The sequence below is a fragment of the Meleagris gallopavo genome, chromosome 13 (assembly GCF_905368555.1).
Source record: "Meleagris gallopavo chromosome 13, MGAL_WU_HG_1.1, whole genome shotgun sequence".
Taxonomy (NCBI): Eukaryota; Metazoa; Chordata; class Aves; order Galliformes; family Phasianidae; genus Meleagris; species Meleagris gallopavo.
This window is the reverse complement of record NC_139416.1, coordinates 1034310-1051970: the sequence shown is the minus strand read 5'-3', so window position 1 is coordinate 1051970 and position 17661 is coordinate 1034310. Positions and strand designations below refer to the sequence as shown.

Below are 17661 nucleotides of genomic sequence, written 5' to 3'. Positions count from 1 at the left end.
ATTGTGATCCCGTGCAAAGCAGAGAGCATGGAGAGTGCAGAGGGAGGAGAGCACTGAGCACGCCTGGCTTTTGTTTTCATGATTTTTATAAATATTTTGATATTTATGAGATAAATATTTTCCAGGGAGAGACTCCAGGCGCTTGGATACCAAAGCAGGGAGGTTACCCGTTCTCAAGAAGTTGCACTTGAGGGTGTACTTTAGGGCTTTAATGGTGGGGTGTAGAGAGAGGTATATAATTTAAGTTGGATCATGGAAAATGCGCTCAGCCCAACCTTACGTCCATGCAAGCAGCCCGCAAGCAGCAATCACACTGCTTGGTGCAGCGGGGTGGAAGGATGCTCTCTGCGTGCCATAAGGACTCGAGGAAAAGCAAGGGCACTGGGTTGAAAGCTGCTCTGTGCTCCACGTCGTGCAGGGCTGGGAGGTTTCTCAGGGGGAGGCTGGTCTGTGGGGAGCAGCTTGGCTCAGCACAGCGTTGGGCTGTAATTACGTGGTTAGGGACTGATTGGTAAGGGCTGCAGTACATGTGTACGTAGTTTGTTGTAGAACTGTCTGAGTTGGAAGGGACCCTAAAGGCCATCTGTTCCCACTGCCTGCGCTGAGCAGGGACACCCACAGCTCCAGCAGTGCTCACAGCCCCATTCCCTGACCTTCGCTGTCTGCAGGGATGGGGCAGCACCAGCTCTGTGTGCAGCCTGTGCCACCGCCTCACCGCCCTGAGTGCAAAGAACTTCTTCCTCAGCTCCCCTCTTTTAGTTTGAACCCATATCCCCTTGTCCTGTCACAACAGACTGCTGAAGAGTCTGTCCCCTTCTTTCTTCCAGCCCCTTTAGATACTGAAAGGCCGCTATTGGGTCTGGCCTTGCTGCTTTGGATGCAGCCCAGGATACAGTTGGCTTTCTGGGCTGCGAGGGCACATTGCCCAGCTGCCAGCCACCGGTACCCCCAGGTCCTTTTCAGCAGGGCTGTGCTCCATCCTTTCATCCCCCAGCTTATGCTGGCAGTGAGAGCTGCTATGACCCAGGTGCAGCCCTCGCACTTCGCTTTGGTGAACCGCCTCCCCCCTTCCTGCTGTTTGCTGCTGCCATGAAGGTGTGCTCGCATGGCCTGGGAGGATTTTCCTGTGGCAGAGAGAGGAACGAAGCCTTCATTCTGCTCTGCCAGCTGAAGCAAATGCCACAGAGATGTGAGGAGCGCTGCTCCATCCCCTCCCAGCAGCAGGCTGAAACCCAGCGGCTGTGAAAAAAAAGAAAGAAAAGAGCTTGGCAGGATCAGGAGAGAGAAGTCACTGTGCTGGGGGCCTGAAAAGAGCCCTGGTTACATTGCTGTGGGAAGATTAATGGTGGGCTTCTCTTTCTTTTCTTGTTTTTAAAGCCACAGAGGGGGGGGATGTGAGTTTGCTTTTCGCACCTTGCATGCCTGGGGCCCAGCAAATGCTGCTGGTTGCACTCCTGGCTCTGGTATGGCTCATTCCTCCCTTCCTGGTTACATCTGAAAGCTTCAGAGAAAAAAAAAACACACCAAAGCAGCATAAACGCTGCTCTGCGTGCCTTGGAGGAGCCTGGGTGTAACGAGGGGCTGCCAGGAGTGGCAGAGCAGAGCGAGGACCATTGTGGCAGTGCTGCTCCTCAATCTCAGTCCCTTTTGAAGAAGTGCTTTTACAGCCCTTCCTCTTATCCACCCTGGGGGCATCACGCTCCAGCTGGGCTTCCATCGTCTGCTCTGCTCTGCTGCTTGTGGTGTCACGCGTCCCTGTCATTGCCCAGGGACATACGGGGCTGTGCTTAGTGTAGGCATGCTTTAATCTTCTCTTTTTTTAGGGTTTTCCTTAAATAGCAGCACCTTCAGGAGCTCAGTCCATGCCCTTATCACGTGCAGCTGATGCAGCACCCTGGCTCTGCCCATCCATGGGTGTAGCAGGAGCATCCAGGTGATGCTACACATGGGAAAGCATCCGAGGGAGCATAGGGGCATCCATCCTCCTGCCCCTACTTGAGCCAGCACGCATGATGGCAGTGCTGCTACAGGCTCAGCTCAACCAGAACAAGGGACAAATGAACCTGACCTACATCGGAAGAGACCCACGGCTCTCTGCTCTGTGTGCCCTCAAAATCCGTGCTCTGGAGGCAAAGTGGAGAGCAGTTTCACTGCTCCCAGGGCTGAGAAATAGCTGCTTATTTAGAACAGCCATCCCGTAACCCGTTCCTGGCTGTGAGGTTTGTTTCGACCCACAGCCTGACCCCCTGTTTGCAGCACCCTGTGTCCTGCGAAGCCACCCTGCTTTAGGAGCTCCTTCCTGCTCTTTGGCCCCAAGGAGAAATGTGTTGCCCTGAACCTCATCGGTTCCTGCAGCCCCCAGGGAAATCATACTTGGAGACTCCAGGCAGGGCAAAGGCAGTCCTCACTGCAGGACCTCCACCGCAGTGCTCTTTGGCATCAGCGTGTGTCCTCACCAGGGCATGGAAGGAGCTCTTTGGGATCTATGCAAGGTATGGGGCCTCCCACCCTCTTCACATCCTCACTGCAGGGCTACCACACCCCTAAGAATCCCCCAGGGCACCCGCATTGCCCTGCTCTTGGCTCCCATATGCTCTCCCATCGCCTGTCCCATCCCTTGCCCAGGAGCTGGGAATGGTTCCGTCCCTTTTGCAGAGGATGGGACCAGCTCTGCTGGCGCAGCCGGCCCGTTGCCATGGCAGTGGCAGCCCCGTGCTCCTGCAGGATATTGCTTTCTTCCAGCTTCCATCTCAGGGATGTGCAGCGCATACCAAGTGCTCTGGCTCTGCTCCGTCCCACCGGGACTGGGAACTGCTCTGCAGCACACAGGGAGGAGGTTGGGCTCCCTGCCTCGTTCCCACGGCTGGAGAACCCCAGCTCTTCACATCCACTGCTCCTCATCCTCTGGGTCTTTATGCGCCATCCCTCCTGGTTCTTATTTCCTCCATGTTTTTGCAATTAGGAAATCCAGACCGTGCGGATGAAGGGGTAAATTGTGGGATTTAAGGCTTTGGGAGGCAATGGGGGTGATTTCAGTTGCGGTCCTATTGTTGAAGCTGCTGGTGTTATCCATGCTGAGATAGCCAGGCTGCTAGCCTAAGGTGGGCATTGTCACAGCCGGGCAGGGGGCTGGGACCATGTTGTAGAACCACAGAATCATTGAGCTTGGAAAAAAACACTAAGATCACCGAATCCAACCCCCAACCCATCCCCCTGTGCCCACTGACCACGTCCCTCAGTGCCACATCCCGCTCCATTCCTGCCCCTGCCTCCTTTATCTCAGCAACCAAGGCTTGAAATCCCTGCAAAACCAGGAGGGGGAGAGGAATGAGTTCTGTCTATGGGGAACCATGGGCTCCTTTCCCTGTAAGAGGATGAGAGCTGATGACGTTGGTGACATCCCACGATGGCAACAAGGTCCCATCCGTGACAACGTTACGGAGCAGCCATAGGTTGGGCTGCATTCTTCTGTCTTCAGGGATGGTTCCTCATTGCCAAAGCTGCTGTTGTCATCTTTTCTCCTCCCCTCTGTTGCCCCATGCTGGGATTTTGTTTATGCCCATGGGGTCCTCCCAAGCATGGTTACTGCTTGCATTACTGCTGCACCTTCCCACGGCCAGCCCTGAGAACCACCTGCTCAGGCTAATGGGGCCTAAAAATCAGCTGTAATTGCACTAAAGAACTTCAACTATCCGTGCAACACGTTATCACGGCTCCCATTTTCAACTTGTGTAAAAAGATGTCATCGTTTTTTGTTTTCTTGGGGATGAGGATTTTCTTGGTAGCTTAAATTCCCATCTCGTGCAGCTCTACAGAGAGATGCCCGTGGCTTGGGGAGTGCATGAGAAGTCCTCAGCGCTGCACTTGGATGTCCTGTGCTGGGTGCAGTTGTGCAGTTGTGAGGCCTTTCTGGCAGCCCTGGTTCGCTCAGAGCATCAGGGAAGAGTGATGAGATGTCTGTGCCCAAGGACATTGTGTTGGAGAGGGACCCAAAATAGCTCGAGACATGAGAAGAGTCAGGGTGGAAAAAAAAGCACCAACCTGTAATAACTTCTCCAGAAGTGCTATATATAGTTACACAGGCTGAGCAGAGTGCTGGAACGAGGGAGCAAACGCAGACCTCCCTGAACTGGGAGAAGCAGGAAAGTGAGAAGACCACTAAGATTGACAGGCCCAACCCAGCCCACCCCCACCATGCCCACTGCCCACATCCCTCTGTGCCACGTCCCCATGGCTCTGGGACACCTCCAGGGACTTCTTCACTTCTGCCTTTCCTGCCTCAGCTCCTGAGCAATCATTTGAAATCTTCACTTTGAACTTGATAGGTAGCCCCGCTTTCTGTACATCTTTTGTGTCATGCAGGGATTTGATGCTCTGGCAGTGATTTTGGAAGGCAAAGCTCACCTTCAGCTGCTCTGTGCCTGCTCACCGATGCTCTCCATCCTCCTCACAGGTTATCCTCAAGGACCTGGAAGTGCTGGCTGAGATTGCCTCTTCTCCGGCAGGACAGACAGAGGGATATGGCCCCTCCGAGGCTGCAGAGCCACGACCCAGCCAGGTGGAGCTCCACGTCCCCATCCGGAACAGCCAGCTGAGCTCTTCAGGTGCGTGCCCTGCACTGCACTCTGTGGCTGAATGGTAGGCCAGGGCTGTCTGTGTTACTTTGGCCTTTCTCCTCACTCATCTTCTGGGGTAAGAACCCAATTACCAGCAAGGTTATAGAGTCGTTACAATTGAAAAACAGCTCTCAGATCCCCAAACCCAACTCACTCCAACATGCCCACTGCCCACGTCCCTCAGTGCCACATCTCCTCTGGGACACCTCCAGGAATGATGACTCCCCACGTCCCTGGGCAGATGCTGCAGAGCCTGGTGCAGAAGGATGTTGTTATTGCCCTTCCTTATGGGACACCTTTATGGGTGCCAGCCTGTCTTCTCACAAGAGCCCTCTGAGCCCCTAGAAGCAGCTCAGGCTGGGTGTTCACTGTAAGCCCAGGTGCCTAGCACACAGCTCCTCTGTGCCTGTGATGCAGTACATTGCTGGCTCGTGGCTGCATGTGCTGAATGCAAACTGTGGCGTTGCTGTGAGCGCTGTGGAGACCTCGGAGGAGAGATGCAGAAGGACAGTCCTGTTGTTTGGACAGCGGGGGAAAAAGCCTTTCATTAATCATCCCGGCGCATTGGGCGGCTTTTTCCACCTCCCCCCCGTCTGTGGCTCATCCTCCACTATTCGTTGGCTGCCCCTTCTCCTCGGCTGCTGCTTCTGCTGCTGCTATTTCGGAGCCTCCCCGTTGTGCTCCCCACGCCAGGTCTGCCTGGCCAAAGGCACATTTCATGTCAGCTGTGGATTGTAAACTCAGAGCAGAGCCAAGGCAGCCTCTCCCTGCGCAGCAGAACCAGCGCCGCAGCCGTGCGTTCCGCTCCCTGCATTTGTTTTCTTTGAAGAACACCGATTATTTCCCTCCTCCTTTGACTGCAGCAGAAAGCAGCCAGGTTTTGGCAATCCATGGGCTGCCAGGGGTCGGTTTTCCTGCAGCTCTGCCTGCCTGGTACATGCAGGACGGAGGGAGGGGGTGAGTCGCCACTGATGTGCCGGTGTCACGGGTGAGCCCGCACGGGTGGAGCAGCCCCAGGGTGCTGCCAAAGGGCTGCAGTTCAGCTCACACCGATGGCTGTCTGAGGTTTCCTTCCTTGTGGATTATCTAAAAATAGCAGGCTGCGTGGCATGCAGCCGAACGGCTGCCGTGGCCCCTCAGCTCTCTGGAAGAGCAACTTGGCTTCGGTTCTGCGACTGGAACGCTGAAAAGGAGCCTGGTGCTGCTCTCCGTGTTCAGCAGAGCTGCTGCAGCCAGAGCTCCAGCTCTGAGAAGCCACATGGGCTGTGATGCGTTCTGCTTTGGTCACCCGGTTTGCTTTCTTCTTCTTTAGAAAGGTTCCCAGAGTTGAGCTTTGCACATGCGTTGGCTTTTTCCCAAAGGCGGGTGCTCCCCAGTTCTGCAAATGGGATGTGGGCTGTGCAGGGGTCACAGCAGGGCTGGGAGCCTCCTGCGTTGTGGTGGGAAAGTGGGGGCTCTTTGAAACAGCTCTTTTTGCTGTAGGGTTGTTTTGGTGGGGGTGTTCTTGGGGTTTGGAACAAAACCAGTAGAAATCCCTACACCTGAACGTGGTGCTGCTGTAATGGTGTGCGATTAGAGGGAGCAAAGCCAAAGCGGCATCGAGGAGCTCGGTGTGACTGTGTGGCTGCACCAGTGGGAAAGGCACTGCTTTGTACTGGAGTGGACAGGAGCAGTCCTCCGCAGGCAGTTCTGTGTCATGCTTTGTCTTGGAGCTCTTTCTGGAAGCAGGATGCCATCACTCTACCAACACTGGACGGGAGGCCGCAGAGTTCTGGTGCTTCCCCCTGGGGTCACCCCATTGCCTTCGTGCCCTCACTGGGAGGAGGACCGAGTAACCCTAGCTGTGCTTCTGTCCTTCATCCCAGCACGCGGCTCTGCAGGTGGGTGAGCGTGGCCATCTCCAGCCCTTGCCTGGGCAGCGGCTCTCTGTGCCACTCTCCCCACGCAGTCAGCAGGGGAGGCAGAAGGGACCCATGCCACGCTGCGGGCTTCCCCCACTTCCTCTCTCACCCTTTCTTCCCTCGGGATGTGTTTATGCAGTTGTTTCCCTGCCATTCACTCGTGTTTCCTTCAGATGTTGGGTGATTAGTCAGGAAAACGGTGTCCCACTTCCGCAGCCTGTTCCCAGCTCGGGGTTTTATTTAGCTGCTTTGTTCTCCCATTACATAAGGTCAGCTGCCCTCCGACAGCTTCTCCTGGCACAATGAGGTGAGAAGGGGTGTGTGGGAGCCCCGGCAGGCCTCCTCCTGCCTGCGTGGGGCAGCTGAGCCTTCTGCAGTCCCTCTGTTACCTTCTGCCTTCCCTTCTGCCTGCTTTTCCCAGGGCCCTGTGGAGGTGTAGCTGGAGAAAAACAGAGGGAAAGCCGTGCGTTTTCTCATTGCCACGTCTCGCATTTGCCATCTCAAGTGGGTCAAGTGCTGCTGGAGCATCCCTGATGTAGAGGCAGATGGTGCATCCGATGCCCTGTTTGGTGACCCTGGGTGGCAGACCCCAATGACAGGAGCTGCAGGAGCAAGCCTGGGGCTGGCACCTCTTTGGGGTGACAGTCCAAACACCCATCTGGCTTCCAGCAGCTTTACTTCAGGGGTGTTCTGCCAACCACACCAAAGTCAGGTACAAGCAGCAGATGGCCCACGAGCGGTTACCACCACGGTTAGCACTGGTGCAAGCCCTGCAGCCTACTTCTTCAGCTCAGTTCTTCACAGTTGGAGGGCAGCCCCTCCAAAAGGCTGTCAGCCCCAGCAGCTCCGTGTGCACATCCCTTCCTGTCTGCGCGGAGCAGCACCACGACCCTTTGTTCTGCAGGAGGCACCTTCCTCTCCCTGCAGTCCCTCCTGCCTGGCTTCCTGCCGGAGGTGGTGGGGACACCGACGTGCCCTCAGAGCACATCACACCAGAGGATGTTTATGGGGAGGCTGACTTCGTACGTGGGTGTGCTAACACGCTTGAGGTCATTAGTTTCAACCAGCAGCGCTCAGGATTCTGTGGATTACTCCTGAGCAGCCTGCTAACAATCCCTGAGAAACGTGGTCTGCTTTGTTCAGGCACTGATGGGAAGGTGATGAGTGCTGTGCCACCGCCTGGGCTTCTCTCTGTCCCCCTTGGTCACTGCAAAGCAAAACCCGTCGGTGCTCATTCTCTGTTAAATGCCAGGGTGCAGCAGGTGCCACCAAATGGAGCACTTGCTCTCAAAGGAGCTGATTTGCAGGCAAGTTTCAAGGGATCAGGAGCACGAAAGCAGGGAGTAAACGAGGTATCTGAGTTCTCTCAGCTCAGCACCCTGAAAAGGATGAGGGTTCCCTAATGACAGCCTGAAAGACAGCAGGAAAAGCCTCATTGGGCATCCAGATGTGCCTCCTGCCCTGCCCATCAGCCATGGGGTGATGCCAGCTGTCTGCCATGCCTGCAGCAGGGCATGGACAGGGCACTGCTGTCCTCCACCAGGGACCTCTTAGTGCTGAGCCATGTGCTGAGGTCTCCCAAATAGCAAAGAGGGCAGTGGTGGCCGCATGGGGAGCAGTGCAGGAGCAGGCAGAGCACAACCAGGGCCAAGCACCATCGGTACTTTCAGAGCGTTCCTTTCCTCAGCAGCATCCTGTGCTTTGGAGAGGGCTGAGCTGACGTCTCTCAGAGCCCAGCTGAGCTGCCGGCACTCTCGCATCTGTTTCCAGCTACGCCCCATGCTGGGTTTTGCAGAGGGAGTCTGCCTTTATTTCATTTATTTTTTTTACAGCTCTATTTTTATCCTGCTCTGCGAGGCTTTGCTCCGATTGAAAACATCCTAGGGAAGGGAAGGAAGGGAAGAAGGCTGCTGGGGGAGGTACAGAGCAGATTCCCACGTCTCTGCGTGGGGCTATGCTGAGCTCCGTGGGGCCAGGGCCAGACTGGGGCCAGCTGCACGCAGGGGTAGCCCAGGGAGGTCAGTGCTGGAAGCGTGAGCTCCGAGGGAATGGGAGGGATGCTGGGCTCCAGCAGCCCCATCCACACACAGGGCCTGGCAGTGGGATGCAGGAGCTGCTCTGTCTGGATGCTGGAAATCTTGCTGGAGGCAACGCTTCCTCCCAGACCCTTGATCATACTAAGTGTTTTGTGAATAAGGAAGCAGCCTCCAATTACCCTTTTTATGGGAACGAAGACGCGGCACCCACTCTGCAGTGCTCTTTGCCAGCTCCCAGCCTCTCCCCCCCATCACCCAGTCTGGCTCTGCACTGAAATTGCTTCAATTACAACGTGAAGTCAATCACTGCAGCTAAACCAGCACCAGTGTCCTGGTGGGTGCTCATTAAACAGCTTATGCTGCTTCAGAAAGGAATCAGTTCTGGTCAGATCACACTTAAATTTGGTTTCATTGGAGTTAAGCAAGTCTGCACTGATTTTAATTAAGCCCAGTTTGAAACCAATTATGGGAAATGAGCGGAACTTGTGACGGTAAAGTTTGGTGCTTAGTGGCTGATGTAGGCAAATCCGATGCCTGAGCATTTGAGGATGCTTTGGCACTGCAGGTTTGCAGCCTGCTCCATCCGCCAGGCAGCCAGGTGGCTTGAAGGAAGCAGGCTGTGTGACAATATATATTTATAAGGCCCTTAATATGGATCCCTAATTGCCTGTCTCTTTTGATTTATAACACAGCTGCAGGAGCACACCAGCAGTGTGGTGAGCCTGGGTGCTGCAGGAGCCCACTGCCAGGCTGGGAGCTTCCCTTGGGTGAGGTTTGCTGTTTTCCAGCCCAGGGAGGTACTGGGGAGCTCTTGTGTAAGAGCATCGTTGGATACTTCGAGGGGAGAAAAATTGCTTTGGGGGTCACTCTGAGCATCAAAACTCAGCTGAGAGGAGTTGGGAGCAGGCGGTGAATCGTAGGATCATTAAGGTTGGAAAAGACCACAGATCCCCCAAGCCCAACCCCAGCTCACCCCCACCTTGCCCACTGCCCACGTCCCTCAGTGCCACATCCCCACAGCTCTGGGACACCCCCAGGGACGGGACTCTCCCACCTCTTGGGCAGCTGTGCCACTGCATCACTGCTCTTTTGGGCAGAAGTTGTTCCCACCTGCAGACCCAACCAGTGCCCGCGTTCAGTTCTGTTGCAGACAAAAAAATTGCCTTTTGTTCCTATTACAGCTGATCCCAGGCTGAGCTCTGTCATTGCTCTGAGCTCCTCCTCGGTACCAACCAAACCTCCTGCAGCCCCGCTCATGGTGCGTTCGCAGCCGATCTGTCAGGTTACAAATCTGCAGAGTCTCACTCTAGGGGAAGGGGGAGAGGTGCAAGCCTCAATGAACCGAGCCACAGTTTTCGTCACACCTCTCTGCTCCTCTCTCGTGCTGCATGGAAACACTGAAAGCTGCTCACACAGATCTCCCACGCCGGATCTCGGTGCGCTGAGCCATAACCCATGGGGCCGCCGGCTGAGAGTGAAGAGCCGTGGGGATGTGGCGCTGAGGGACGTGTGCTCAGTGGGCATCGTTGGGGTGGGCTGGGGTTGGACTTGGGGGTTTGAGAGATCTTTTCCCACCCGAGTGGCTCTGTGATTCTAAGATGTGTTGTGTTATCGGCTTCCAGCTGCCACCACTGGAAGTCATGAGACGAAGCGGTGAGTCTGAAAGGTGCAGAGGGGACGATGGCAGATTCAGGGTGAGCACTGCACTGCTGCCCGTGCAACAAGGAGGGCAGAGACATAATGGGGGGAGTCCTGGGGATGGAGGGATTGGCAGGGACAGAACTTCCCCTGGATGGGTTCCAGCCTCAGTGCATTGGGTTGGGTGCAGGACTGCCCCATGTGCGGCTGTTCCCGTTTGCAAGCACTGGTGAGAAGTGCTAACAGCTGTAGCAGTGACACGCCGGGCACGGCTGTGGTTTCACTCTGGGTGATCCGTGCCTGGAAACAATCACACCTTTGTTTCGGAGCACATTGTCTCAGCAGTGTAATATTTTTGCCCAGATCGGCTTACCTGCAGCTGAGGGGAAACACGATGCTGTGGCTCACACTTGTGCTCGGGGAAAGGCCTGCTTCAAAGCACGGCTCAGGGCTTCAGCTGTACTGGAGAAGGGGATCCCATGGGAAGGAGGCACCCGTTCCTCTGCAGCAGGTTTTGCTCCATCCTTTTGGATGCCCGCATCTGCGCCTCCCCGTATCGCTGCCATCAGCGCAGTGGGAATCAGCCCAGCGACTTTTCCATCAGCCCAGGCTTTGGCTGCCTGATTGCCTTTTTAATTGGCTGCTCCGTGCTCTGCTGAATCCCGACAGAAGCAGACACCACTCATAAATCAAACTGCACACGTCTCCACTGGAGCCCAATGGAAGCCCTGACCATGTCGGGCTGTGCACAGCCTCACTGTGCTCCTCCACTTGTAGGAGATGTTAAGGGAGAGCCCTGCAAACAGCCACGGTGGTGCTGCTCACCCAGCATGCTGTGACCCTTGTGACCCCGTTGCCATCCTAATCTTCCAGTCCTGAGCCAGGTGTGTAAGGAGGAATCATGAAAGAGCCTTCCAGTATGTGAGCTTGGCTCCCTCCTGCATTGTGACTGGGCTTCTGTGCCCATCCAGCCAGCCCTGGGGCATGGGGAGGTGACAGACCAAGTGGGCCTGTGTCACCTGCAGCAGCGTGGTGATTCAGGGCTGAAAATATGGCTTGGAGCATCTCTGGCACATGGGGCTGTCTGCTTTGTGGAATGGCTTTACAAGTTCTACCCAAAGATATGGGATTGTGCATTTACTCAGAGCTTGGGTACCCCTTCTGTCAGCTGCTAGAACTGGTGGGATCTGTGGCCATCTCCCACAAAGCCCATTTCAGCCCTGTGTGCTTGCTCAAGGCTGAAAATATGTCAGCTCACTTCCCCTGGGATGGAGAGTGCTGGCTCTGCTCAGACTGAGGCCTGGAACTCCTGTTTCCACGAGTGCTCTGCCATATTTTAGGTGTCTGTGCACTGACTGATACTGCTTTGGCCAGCGTGTCCCATCTGCTCTCATTTCCTCCCCAGGACCTAAAGGCTTGGAGTGCTCTCCCTCCACCCCCACCATGAACTCCTACTTCTACAAGTTCATGATCAACCTGCTCAAGAGGTTCAGCAGCGAGCGGAAACTCCTGGAGACGAGAGGAGCCTTCATCATCAGGTCAGCCCCCAGCACTGGATGGGCAGGGTGGGCTGGGGGAAGGGTCCAAGCTCCGCGCTTTCCCACATCACCAGCAGCCAGAAGTGGTTTCCACAAGCCTCCCTCAGTTGCTGGTAGTCAGTGCTGACGTTTCTAGAGCAAACAGGCTTGCCTTCCGCGTGTTGAGGCACCACCATATTTCTTGCTCCCAGCCCCGAGGCAAAGTATCTCCCTATTAAATAGTGTTGTCAGATCCCGTTTGTGCTGAGAAGTGAGCAGAGCAGCAGGGGCAGGAGGGCAGGCTGTGGCTCAGGGTGCCACATGGACCGAATTCTTCCACCTGGCTCGGCTCAGAGCACTGCAGATCAGCGTGGTTTCATTGTGCTTGCCTGGTGGAAGCTTCATTCCCAACACGAGTGGGTTTTGCTTCCACTATTTAGGAGCTGCAGTTAGGCACCGAGGCTGGAAAACCGAGTGTTATGACAGCTGGCAGAGCGTCATCTTGAATGCAATGAAATCTGGGGCAAGGGAGATAAATTCCTCGACTCGCTTGAAAATAATGGATTTAGCAATGAAGGAAAGGCGAGGTCGAGGCAAAATCAGCAAGGATGTTGGTGGGAGGGGCAGGACCGGGGTTCCCTCCTCCCTTGGTTTTGGTGTGCTGGCATCGAGTTGTGCCCAGGCACACTCCAGTGGGAGAAGAGAGCTGCTTCTCCAAAGTGTGTGACAAAATGAAGTGTGTAGAAGCTCCCAGTCCGCTAAGCCAGGCTGGGTCTGTATCAGGCTCACAGTAATGCTTTGTGCCCAAACCTTCAGGCCGCATGAGTGAGTATGGAAAGTTGCTACAGGTCCCCTGGTTGGGCAGGGACACACGTAAAAGCTCTCTCATGTGCCGGCCACTTTCAGTTCCTCCCTGGTTGCCATGCTGGAGGTGTGCTGGGAGCCCCACTCAGACTGGTGCTACTTACGGTGACTCACACCCCAGGGTTTGGTTGTGCAAAAAATCCACATCGGTGCAAAAAAAAAGTCACGTTGTGGCTCATGTGTGCCCTGGGCTGGGGCCAAGGCAGCACTTCTGGGAAGGGTGAGCCCCAGGCACTGCTGAGTAACTCCTGACGACAGCGCAAGTGCTGGCTAAACTGCATCGGGGTGAGGAAGATGGGAACAGAGCAGGAGAAGTTTTCCAGGACTCTCTGGAAAAGATTGATCTGCTGCCAGAGGGATCCACCAAAGGCAGAGCCTCGCACTGCTATTTTTAGCTGCTTTCCAAATGAAAGCCATATGCATCCTCCCGCGTTGCATCCCTCAGCTGTTGGGCACAGCGGGTGAGAAGCTGACCCCATGCTTCCACTTGGGAGATGTGGGGAGATCTCATCCCCTGCTCACCCTCTGCCACCAGGGATGGTGGAGCTGGGGCTGGGGCAGCGGGGAAGGGGATAAACCTGTTAGCTGAGGTAATGATTGCCAGCCCAAGGATTAGCGCTCGATGGAAAGGGAAATGTTGCGCAGGGTTTACTGCCCACGCAGCATTTTTCCTCGTCACGTTGGCAGTGCTGGGCAAGCTGAGGTCTGTGAGGTCAAGCGAAGGGGCTGTGGTAAGGCAGTTTGTTTTCCAACCCAGCTCAGGCTTGGGCATGTCTGGCTGCTGACTCCAGAAGGACTTTGGTCCCTGTCCCGGTGAGCATTGGAGGCAGAGGTCGTGGCACACCGTGTGCCTAAAAAGGAGCTGGGATATGGGATCCTTGCTCTGCAGGGACACGGGGCCCGTGGCTGCACTGAGTGCCCTGCTCACCCTGCCACCTGCCCTGGTGGCACCAGCACTGCAAAGCCCGAGACAGGAGGAAAGGGGAGGGGAAGCACCCAGGAAAGGGCTCCCCGAGACTGCTTGGTGCACACCTGATTGCAGTGCCCCCTGACCACTTAGAAGACCTGGCTTTAAGGAGATGTGCCAAGAGAGCTGCACTGCTGCCAATGGTGCTCATCTCCAGAGCTGAGAACTGTCTTGCCTTCAGAACTGGCCGCCCTGCCTCCTCTTCTCTGCCAAAAGTAGCTCCAGAGTGGTTGTTGGAAGCAGATTCTGTGATTTCCTTCAGTGCTACCTCTCTGCTTGCTGCACAGAGCTGAGCCCTTCCCTCTAGCTCAGAGCTATCTGCCCCAGCTGGCATGCAGCACTGAAAGAGTCCCGGCCTCAGCAGAGCCCTTAAGCAAGAGGAAAACATCGCCATTCAGCTACTGGTCTCCTGATGCTGGTCTGGAACAGCAGAAAAATGCAGAGGAGCCTCCAAAGCATCACATGCCTTTTGGAGCCACATGGCCAGCCTCAAAGCAGAGGAACAGCCGCTGTGCCGGGGCTTGTCCAAGCAGCCAGCACAGAGGTTTCCAGGCTTCATTTAGTGCTCGCCTGTTGGTGGGATGCAGGGATGAAGCAAAAGGCTGAGCCCTGTCCCACAGCTCCCAGGTTCATTGCTGGGAGCGCAGGGTTGGTGACCCAGCGGTGTGGCTAAACAAGAAAACCCACAGGCTGTGCAGTGGGCTGGAGATGGCCATGTGCAGGGTGTGCTGCAGGGCAGGGTTTGGCTTTGGAGCCCTTCTTGGGAGCACCAGAGGCTGCCTGAGTCAGCACTGTGCTCTGACCGAGGCACAGGCACTGCCCAAGCTTGTCTTACAGAGCTGGGGTGTGAAATCCCCGTGGTGCAACAGCCTCCTCCTATGGGGTGCACGTAATGGGGTGGCCGTTGGACTGAGATCCATCACCTTGGGTTTCCCTGATTTCACCCTGGGGGACACCGGAACCCCACGGGGCCATCCCAATGGGAGCAGATGAGGTTATTTGGCCAATGTAGGGCATTAAGCTGTGAGCTGGAAAGTCCCAAGGTTCCCACTGGGCAGCAAGTTTGGGTAGGGAAGGGTTCACCTGCAGAACTCCACACCCTGCACTGTCCTTGGGATCTCAAAGTCCCACTGTGACGGAGATCTGGTGCAGCCCTGCTTTGCTGAGGGTGGGGATGCTTGGAAGAGGAAGGGTGTCAGCCTGGCACATCATGCTGGGCAGAGTGATGCCCATGGCTTGGGGACAGTCTCCTGTTTTGGAGCAGGGAGGGACTTCTGCCTCCACCCAGCAACACAGAGGGGATGGAGATGTTGGGAACCCCATATGGATCTGCACAGTCGTAAGGGAATGTCGAAACCACTGGGTTCCGGGTTAGGGTTAGGGGTAGGGTTAGGATTAGGGGTAGGGGTAGGGGTAGGTTTAGGGTCTTGCCATGCTGCCACCATCCACTGGTGATGCACTGCTTCATCCTTACCCTGAGCCCACTGATGCTGGATGTTCCCATGCCCAGAAAATCCCTCTGTCCCCCCTCCAGCATCAGTGCCACACGCAGAACAAAACCCGCGTTTGTCTCCGCCTGAACCATTCAGCTTGTCCTCAGCGAAGCTCAGGAAAAAATAGAAAGAAAAAAAAAAAATGCAGCCCCTTTGATAAACTGTGATATGAACTCGGGTAAAATCCAAACAGCTGTGATCACTACAAGGGGAGCTTCTGTGTCGGGAGGCAGCGAGGCTGCGAAAACGCATCGCGCTGCCTGCCAGGATGCTCTCTGGCCGCCTGCCCTTTTGCTTTAATGAACTGTGCACTTTCCCCCTCCCTCCCCATTGCCTTGCAGGAAGGAATAACTGGAGAAAGCTGTTTAGGTTGGGTTTTTTTTCCTCCAGTTTGCACAACTAAGAGCAGCGATCCCCAACTCCAGGCTTGCAGAGCAGTGCCGCGATGGGACAGGAGGCCCAAGATGTGGGCTGTCCCCATCGCAGCAGGAAGGTCCCCAGGTGCCAGCCACCAGCCCCTGTATGTGGGTCAGCCCCCAGCCTGCCACCAGCTTTACGTAAGAGCCATTAGCATGCTGGCGGCTTGCACACTTCCCAGCCCGTGGGGGTTGTTGGGAGCGATCTGTGCTGCACCCCTGCCCTTGGCTCTGCTTTCATTGCCCTGCAAGAGGAACCCGCTTCTCACGCACTAATTGGGGCAGGCAGGAGCTTTGCCATCAATGTGCTGTCCCCGTTTCATCCCTGCAGGCAAACAGGTTTGATTGATCCTGATTTTCCTCCCTTGGGCTCGTTGCCTTGCACATCCCTGCCCGTTCCCCAAAACCTCCTCCATACAGTTTGGCATCCAACAGCAGCCATGGGAAACCCTACTGGCAGCAATGGTAACCCCAACCGGCAGTGATGGAATGCCCTACCAGCAGTGATGAGAATCCCAACCAGCAGTGATGAGAATCCCAACCAGCAGTGATGGGAAGCCCTACTGGTAGCAATGGGAAGCCCTACTGGTAGCAATGGGAAGCCTTACTGGTAGCAGTGGGAAGCCCTACTGGCACCTCACATATAGAGCATTGCTGGAAGCCCTACTAGCAGTGATGGGAAGCCCTACTGGCAGTAATGGGAATCCCAACCGACAGTGATGGAATGTCCTACCAGCACTGATGGGAAGCCCTACTGGCACCCCACGTACAGAGCATTGCTGGAAGCCCTAACAGCAGTGATAGGAATCCCAACCAGCAGTGATGGGAAGCCCTACTGGTAGCAATGGGAAGCCCTACTGGCACGCCACATGCAGAGCATTGCTGGAAGCTCTACAGGCAGCTCAGGCTTTGAGGTGGAGAAGATGGAGGATGTTGTGCCTGCTGGATTGAAAGGAGGTGGGACATCCTTGTCATGGAGTTCGGCTTCTGCAGCAGAACATCCCGGTGGCTCAGGAAATGGGCTTTAAGCATCCTCCACTCCAAAGCTGCCTTGGGACCTGAGGAGCTGATGTGTTTTCCTGTAGAAAAATGGAAAACACATGTGAGCAGCAGTGCTGAGTGGGCTGGGACTCGTCAGGGTCAGCAAGAGTGTGGAGGGGAGGAAGGGGAAGTGTGCATAGGGGAGGAAAATCCTTACAAAACAGCCAAGTTCCTTCCAGGGGCAGCTCCTGGGGGTTTCAGGTTCTCTCTGTCTCAGTGCTTTCCCTGCAATCCCAGATTGGTGCAGGCAGCATGGTGCACAGTGCGGGTCCTCAGCCAGCACCGGGTGCACTTAGGTGGCACCTCAGGGACATGGGAGGGAGCATCAACTGCTCTCATCTCACGTGGGCCCACTGTGCAAAGCTGCTGGAGCACCTGGGGCTTCTAAACCAGCACGCAGCTGTGGATGTGGTGCTTTCAGCTGAGTTCCGTAACGCAGAGCGCTCTCCGAATTGCCTTGTTGGATGGCGAGGGCTCCTCCAGAGCTGCCAGCTCCTCGAGTAAGTCAGTGCGTGGGAAGGAAGCACTTCCCTTCCTCCGAATGTGGGAGTGCTCGTGGTGATTGAATGAACAGTACAACACCCAGGGAAATTCCCATTTTGGAGCAGGGACTGGAAGGAGCTGCAGGCGGCTCCCAGCCTGTCTGGGTCCTCATCGACTGCGTTGCCTCTAGGGCAGCAATCCGCTCCTTGGTCGCAGTTCTGTGGGAAGGAATCGGAGTGCTTTTATTTCTCCTTCTATGAGAAAAGCAATGCAGAAGGTGAGCGCAGCCTCAGCTCCCACCTCAGCAATCTGTGCACACCCCAGAGTGGAGCATCCTCCCCCAGCTCCCGGCGCAGCGCTGCGCCCGCTCCTTTAACCTATTTTATTGGCGGCGGAAAGAAATTATAGGGGGAGAAATAAGGCTCTTGTCAGTTTTCGTGAAAATTAGGCCACAGCTGTCAGCCTGAAAGGGAAGCACACATCTCAAAGGAAAGATCTTCGGAGATGCCTTACGCATCTCCCACCCCCTGCCCTTCCTCCAAACCCTTCACGTGGAAGAGGAAAGAGGTGAAAACCCGAAAGCATCGTCGTTGTATGTGTGCATGCCCTGGGGGTCAGCAGCTGCTGGGGCTGAGTCACTGCACTCTGCAGCACACACAGGGTTTCTGCCCTGGCAGGCAGGCTGTGGC

At 55.6% G+C, this 17661-nt stretch overlaps 1 protein-coding gene across 1 annotated transcript in view; it reads left to right on the top strand.

The window, feature by feature from the left end:
- Positions 1-17661, top strand: part of VAC14 (VAC14 component of PIKFYVE complex) — a 50755-nt gene that overhangs the window by 23281 nt on the left and 9813 nt on the right. Inside the window, exons 13-14 of the mRNA XM_085235093.1 lie at positions 4454-4604; positions 11597-11729. Coding sequence (XP_085091219.1) covers positions 4454-4604; positions 11597-11729 — 284 coding nt within the window. The remainder of the gene's footprint in view (positions 1-4453; positions 4605-11596; positions 11730-17661) is intronic.